General features: G+C 33.6%; 1 protein-coding gene across 1 annotated transcript; it reads left to right on the top strand.

The window, feature by feature from the left end:
- Positions 1 to 401: 401 nt before the first annotated feature.
- On the top strand, positions 402 to 3,187 carry LOC104234937 (eukaryotic translation initiation factor 5A-2). The gene is made up of 5 exons (XM_009788589.2): positions 402 to 886; positions 2,110 to 2,232; positions 2,359 to 2,415; positions 2,496 to 2,570; positions 2,874 to 3,187. Exons 1-5 carry the CDS (start codon positions 764 to 766, stop codon positions 2,973 to 2,975), a joined length of 480 nt encoding a protein of 159 aa, XP_009786891.1. The 5' UTR covers positions 402 to 763; the 3' UTR covers positions 2,976 to 3,187.
- The last annotated feature ends 4,007 nt before the right edge of the window (positions 3,188 to 7,194 follow it).

Consider the following 7,194-nt stretch of genomic DNA (forward strand, 5'->3'; position numbering starts at 1 on the left):
GATAAACATTACCCCCAGTAGAAGTTTATCCATATCGGGTATAATAAACTTATCTTTTCAGTACCCAGTTATGGATAAACATTACCCCCGGTAGAAGATTATCCATACCGAGTATAATAAGTTTATCCATTCAGTACTCCGTTATGGATAAATATTGCTCTCAGTAGAAGATTATCCATATCTGGTACTTATAGCAGCTTACACAGCAGCTTATAGTAGCAGCTTACAGAGCAGCTTCCTTTCTTCTATAAATAGAAGAGATTTCAGTTCATTATGTACATCAGTTTAAGTTCGAATAATATATCAGTTTCTCTATATACTTGTCTTTACTTTACGGTCTTTGTTTTATAACAATTGGTAAATTGTTTTGAAACAACAACAATTTCATACGCATTCCATTTGAAGTATTAAAATTGCCTTTTAAGATTGAGGAGCAGCTATTTGACCTCAATCTGCTCTTATGACTTCGATTTTTGGAAATATTTAAATAGAAAAAAAAAATTAAAAACAGGCAAAGTTAGAGAGCAAATTACAAAATTGCAAACAAAAAAGACATTTTAATCGACGGTTCAAAAGAAATCAAATCAATCCATCAAGAGAAACCCTAGAAATCAACCCAAATCCCTTTAGGTTTGCCACCATATAAAAACCCTCACGTGCTCGACTCGGCAACCTCTCGCCTCCTTCGCCCTTCTTGCTCCTCTGCGTTACACTACTACTGTCGAAGCTCTAGCTTCTCTGTTCAATCAAAAAATTTGCACTGATGTCGGACGAGGAGCACCAATTTGAGTCAAAGGCAGATGCCGGTGCATCTAAAACTTACCCTCAACAAGCTGGTACTATCCGTAAGAACGGTCATATCGTCATCAAAGGCCGTCCCTGCAAGGTTTCATTTTTTTTGCTACTCTTTCGTTTCAGTGTTTGTATGCATTCATATAATTTTATTTGACACAGCTGATTTGTTATTATGGTGTAATTGATTGAATGTATCTGTGTGTGTGTTTTTTTTTTGGGGGGGGGGTTACAGATGTATTTGCTGTTGCTATTTTAGATCTGATGCTCTGTGAATTTCTGGTTTTCATCTCTTTTTTTTTCGTTTGTTTTTAGTGTATGTTTTTTGGGTGTGATTGCTTACTGGGATATGCAGTGATTATTGGGATATCTATTTTGGATTTTAGATCTGATGACTGTGTGGTTAATAGCACTTGTGATTAATTAAGATTCTTTTTGTTTCGAGTGTACATATCTTTTGGTATGTTGCCCCCGGGCTTTGGTTTGTTGGTAAGAGCGCACACATGCTCTGTCCGTTTGGAGCATGTCACACCCTGCTGCATAAAAAAGCCTGGTATGTATTTAAGTGGAGAGGAGTAGAGGAACGGGCCCATGACCCAACTAGTTTTGAATTGTGTGGCTATTGTCCTTTGAGGGTTTCTTGGTTATCAACATAAAAATCTTTGGTATGTTTGTTAGAATTTAAGACTTTGAGGTTCTGGAGTTTTGTGCTTCATCCAAGTGATTAGGAGCACAAATGGAGGGGAATTGGCTATAAAGATTCATATTGTTGATTGATTGCTTTAATATGTGTCGTGATTGGACGGTTCTGTTTTGTGCAATTATGGTAGATTTGATTCTTACCTTGAAAATAGAGTAGCATAGTGCTTGGCATCTTATAATTACTGAGAGAGCAAGAGTGGGAAAGGGCCACCGTTGGGTTTGTGTATAGGGTCTTTTGATGGGTGGGTGAGTGCGGTTTTGCCGCAGCGGAAGGGAAAGAGGATTTGGTATTTAGCTTCTGAAAAACCTTGTAAGTTTATTTTACTACTTTTTGGTGTTTATATTTCTAATGTTCAATTTATTTTTTCATAGATGTTATGGATTCTATGCAACTTCATTTGTTGTATATCTAACCGTTAAAATTTTAGTAAAATTTAGTCTGCCTAATTTTTTCTTGTTAAACTGTCATAGTTATGGTGGCCCATTTAGATAATCTGCATCAAGTAACATACGGATTCTGCTTCAGGACATATCATAGATGCATTTGCGGTTTAACTCATTGTTGCATTAATTCTACTATAAGCATAGTTCTAATTTCGATGCCTTTGATAACAGGTTGTGGAAGTCTCTACATCCAAAACCGGAAAGCACGGTCATGCAAAATGTCATTTTGTCGCTATTGACATCTTCACTGGAAAGAAGCTTGAGGATATTGTTCCCTCTTCACACAATTGTGATGTATGTGCCTCCCCTTTTCTTGTTCACCACGTGTTTATTGCCCACCACGTGTTTATTGCCCATCTTAGCCCCAATTTTCCGGTTATAGTTGTGCTAATATTTAGTAATTATGTGTTCAAATTGCAGGTGCCCCATGTTAATCGTACAGATTATCAGCTTATTGACATCTCTGAAGATGGATTTGTATGTGCCTACATTCCCTTGTCCGACTCCTTTTTATATTTTTGATTGATGTGGTCTGATGTTGCTACACAATGTTACAGGTGAGTCTGCTCACTGAGAATGGTAACACCAAGGATGACCTTAGGCTTCCTACTGATGACAACCTCCTTACACAGGTTAGCAAGAATTTGTCTAATCCAAAGTTGTACTTTTCGATCAAAGTGTGCAGCAGCTTATTTCAGTTGCTGTATGTAGCCTCTAATTCTTTCACAAGCTCATTGAATGTCTGCCGTAATAGTTTATTAGCTTGCCATTTCGTGAGAGAGGCACCTTTATGTCTTTGAGCTAAATAAGTGATGGTGCAGATATTGGCCAGAATTCTTCAGAGTTTGGCTGGTTGTCATTTGTTGTTTTTGTTAACTGTAGCTTAGAGTTAGCACTATGCAGTTGCTGATTAAATTTTAATGTGTTGAATTCAGATCAAGGATGGTTTTGCTGAGGGAAAAGACCTTGTTGTGTCTGTCATGTCAGCCATGGGTGAGGAGCAGATTTGTGCCCTGAAGGATATTGGTCCCAAGTAAATCTCTCGATTGGAGATTGTTCGATGCGAAGTTCTTTACTACCTTAAGTTGGATAGATATTATAGTCATGGAAAAAGGTATGGTCTTATGGACCAACTTGTTCAAGAATATTCTTCAGGATTCTCGGACCATTGCGAGTTAGATTTTCGTATTTTTGTTATTTTAACTTGTGTTCGTCTGAATTTTGTTCTACCTTAAAGCTTTTTTCAAAATTTGGTGTGGGAAAATGTTACCTGCAGCTGCATACATTCTTCACCAATTCGACTTCACCAAAATCTTCTCCTGCATTTTGAGCAAATCATTTAACATATTAAGGTAGATATCTTAGCTTTTTGAGGTTATACTCCAATAAAGGCTGTCATATGGCAAATTGGGTTCCCATCCCTGGCAAATTGTGTAGGCTTTATAGGCCTATTTTGTTATCTAAGAAATGGATGCGCTTCATGTAGAATATGACCCGTAGACATAAATTTAGATCTATGATAAAGTAGATAACAAAAAAATACTGGTACGATTAGATGTTGCCAGGATTTTCCTTGTGTGAGTCAACCTGTCTTGTCAACCGTTTGCCAAAGTCTAAAATTGGCAAGTTTTTCATATATTCATGTGTTCACTTTTGCTTGACATATAAACTAAAAATAGATTTTCATTTTTACTTGTCACTTTATGCATATCAAGAGAAACAAACTCTTTTTTGTTTGTTATACCCACAATATTTATTACTCATTTCAAATTATTTTTTCAAATCCAATAGAATATGCATCAATTAATATTGGTATCATGGTAAATTATGTACTTCATTTATTATTTCTTAAGAGGCGTGAAAAGTCCTTATTCGATTAAGGTGTATAGAAGAACATTCGTATTTCAACATCCTATGTGAATTGAGATCATAAAGATGAAATGTACAGTAACAGTTTCTGTCTTTGTCAGGCCAATTTTGGTCGTCCTAATGTTCATTTTTAATACTAGCACTAGTATAGAAGGCTAGAACCTAGAAGTGCAATGAGATTGTCTTTGAGACAAAAATCATTAAAGTTTTGGTTGCGGGTGTAGATGATGAACCCACTGTAATCGGTTTAAATATATTTACTTACTTGAACATTAAAAAGATATTTTCCATAATATTTAGTCAAAGTTGAGTGGCATTTTTGTTACAAATATATTTTAGTGACTTACATGCAATAAAGTGAAAGCTGAGTGATAAATTTGTGAAAATTTCGACACTAAATCGACACATATTACCAATCATTTTGTTATCCATACGACAAGTAAATATAACTGAGAATGATGATCAAGTTATGCATATCTGCTGAAATTTCTAAACTTTTAAGTCAATCAACAATATGTGGCTTCACTCACATATTTTGTATTTGTTCTCAGCACAATCTGCTCCTATATGGTAAATTATGTTTCGACTTTTGTAGCAGATCGTTACGGTATAAGCGTATATCGATGTTTTTCACTAAAACAGGTAAAGAGAAAGAGAAATTTTCATGAAGCACTATCTTTTAGTAATAATTAGTCATCTATAGATATCGTTTGTTATATTACGGATTATAGATATCTTTTTTGTGGTTATAAGATGTATTTGATGTATTTAAGCTATTGTATTCATGAATTCAATAGCAAAAATAGGCGTGAATCAGAGAATTCCAGCTAATCAGTTGTTGTATTCGAGTGTATTCATGGAGTGAAACATGGGATTACAGCTGGGCAAATTATTGTATTCGACTGTATTCACAGCGTGAAATAGGGGATTACACTGTTTTTAAAACGGAAAGTGAATCAATTAACATAATAGACTCCTAATATAACTCAACAAACTCAATTATAACACACAAATTTTGTATTTTTCAGTTATAAAAAAAATTCTCAATCGCAAAATACCCAAAAACATAGCAATCTTCAGAGAAATTATATAATACATCTGAATACATAAAATATATTAATTAAAAAAAACATATGAATACATTCATGGCATATAGCGAGACAATGGATACAATGAAATAGATAGAATACAGAGGGATACATTGAAATACAATGAGAAAAAAGGACATTGAATACAATGAAATACATGGAATACAACGAGATACATTGAATTACAATGAAAAAAAAGATAGTGAATACAATAAAATACATAGAAATACAACGAGATACACTGAAATGCTCTTAAAAAAAAGGTAACAGAATCTTCAAATTGCTCAACCCCAAACTTCAGACGACCTGTTTTAGTCGACAATTTTCCGACGACCCATCGGATTCCGACCATGATTCCATAAGCAGCGATGAGAGAAAGAAGAAGAAAACGAGAAATCACAGAAATCAGAAATCAAAGATTCCAATTTTCATATTCGTGGACATGAATAATAAGCCAACTCCAGTATGTTTCTTCTTCTTCTTCTTCCTTTCCGATTTTGATTGTTTTTGTAAAATTCTGATTTTGATAAACTCCAAGGCTGTGATTTCTCCTTAATTAAATAGCACGCGGTTACGCCAAAATTTAGGTTTTGTCTTCTTCGTCTTCAATTGCTTTGTTTGTGCATATTTGCAAGCACAAACAAAGCAATAATGTTGTTCGTCTTCTTCGTTTTCAAACTTATTAAGGTTTTGATGGATTTTTGTTGCGTACTAAAATATTGTTCCATTAATCAATATCAATATTGCCTTTATTGGAGTTATTTTGGTTAAGAGGAAGAAGTCCACGAAATTTTGGGAGAATGAGATGTATCAAAGTAGAGATAGAAAGAAAAAAGTGTAACTGATTAGTGTATTTAGTGGCTTAGGGCTAGGAGGAAATCAAAATTAAATATTTTACTATAAACCTTAAAAGGTATCTATAGAATATAATTTTTTAAATAATATTTATTTAAAATAAATAAGGTGTTAACCTTTGCTATAGGAGGTAAAAAGGAAAGCAAAGTTCAATATGTACGGACGGTTTTGAGAGTGTTCCAAAAGTAAGCTAAAGCTATAGCAAATCACGTTTTCTACAAGAGTATAAAGTTGCTTATAACACTTTACCGGACTTTTCGACCTGAATCCGAATTAGTCGAATTTCAAAACAAATACCAAACACTTTCAATTTGTTCTCCGCTGAAGTAGACACATTTGTAAGCTTTAAAATGCATTGTTCCAATTAAAATTTTCAAAGTAGAATTATTTTAAAAGTAAAAAAAAAAAACAATGATAAATGGAAGTGTTTAGTGGAGCCCAAATAAGGGGGTTGTCCATTAGCACTAACAAAAAACGTGGGATATAAAAGCATTATCCCATTTGAAAAGTGATCTAACAAATGTAGGATAATTGTGCTTTAATTTTATTCTACGAAATGATTGCTCAACTACCAACCAGATATCCATATATCATGCCTACCTCTGTTTTTTCTACTCAATTTGAAGCCAACTTGACAAATTCCAACTTTGCAGATCTCTCTCTTATTTTATTTGAATTTTGAGGAATTTTGGTCCTTCCGTAGGAGGGAGCCTTGACGTAACTGATAAAATTATTGTTATGTGATCAGGAGGTCACGGATTCAAGCATAGTCTCTTACAGAAATGCAGGGTAAAACTGCGTACAATAGATCCTTGTGGTCCGGCCCTTCTCCGGACCCCGCATGTACGCAACCCTTTTTTTGTCCTACTGTCATGTCACCTAAGACAACTAAAAATAACGTGAAAAATAAAGTGAGTACCTTATTAATGTAAAAAGACAACTAATAAATAACGTGAAAAATAAAGTATCTATTAATTTAATTTTTTATAGGAAAATTTACATTGTATAATCGACAAATGTATAATTTTGATATATTAAACATATTTTATCAATAATCAGTTTATATTTTTGTATGTTTAGCTAGCAGTTACAATTATTTTCAACCGAACAGCCAAATATGTTAAAAGTCTTTTTTATATATGATTAGTGTATCTTAAGTTAAAATTCTTTTTTTATTAGTTTATCTTCATATTTTTAATATGGCTAGAAATGAAGGATTTACGTTATTAAAACTGAGAATATAATAACCTTTTTACACAATCGTTATCATTTCACTTAGCATAATAGCTTGCTTATTTTTTTATTTAGGTTACTAATTAATGCTATTAAATAGAGTTACATACAATTATTTTTTAATTCACTTGATTGTATAAATACTTTTTACCTTCACCGCATGATAAAACTTAAACTCGGGAATTAATGGTAGCAAGTTGGGGTAGGCATA

This window comes from Nicotiana sylvestris, chromosome 11 (assembly GCF_000393655.2).
Source record: "Nicotiana sylvestris chromosome 11, ASM39365v2, whole genome shotgun sequence".
Lineage (NCBI taxonomy): Eukaryota > Viridiplantae > Streptophyta > Magnoliopsida > Solanales > Solanaceae > Nicotiana > Nicotiana sylvestris.

What these genes read in the sequence shown, in the direction of transcription:
- LOC104234937 (XM_009788589.2), top strand. Translation starts at nt 764, where the DNA reads ATGTCGGACGAGGAGCACCAATTTGAGTCAAAGGCAGATGCCGGTGCA. An exon ending in TCAAAGGCCGTCCCTGCAAG is followed by an intron (nt 887 to 2,109) that starts GTTTCATTTTTT and finishes CTTTGATAACAG; the next exon opens with GTTGTGGAAGTCTCTACATC. An exon ending in ATGACAACCTCCTTACACAG is followed by an intron (nt 2,571 to 2,873) that starts GTTAGCAAGAAT and finishes TGTTGAATTCAG; the next exon opens with ATCAAGGATGGTTTTGCTGA.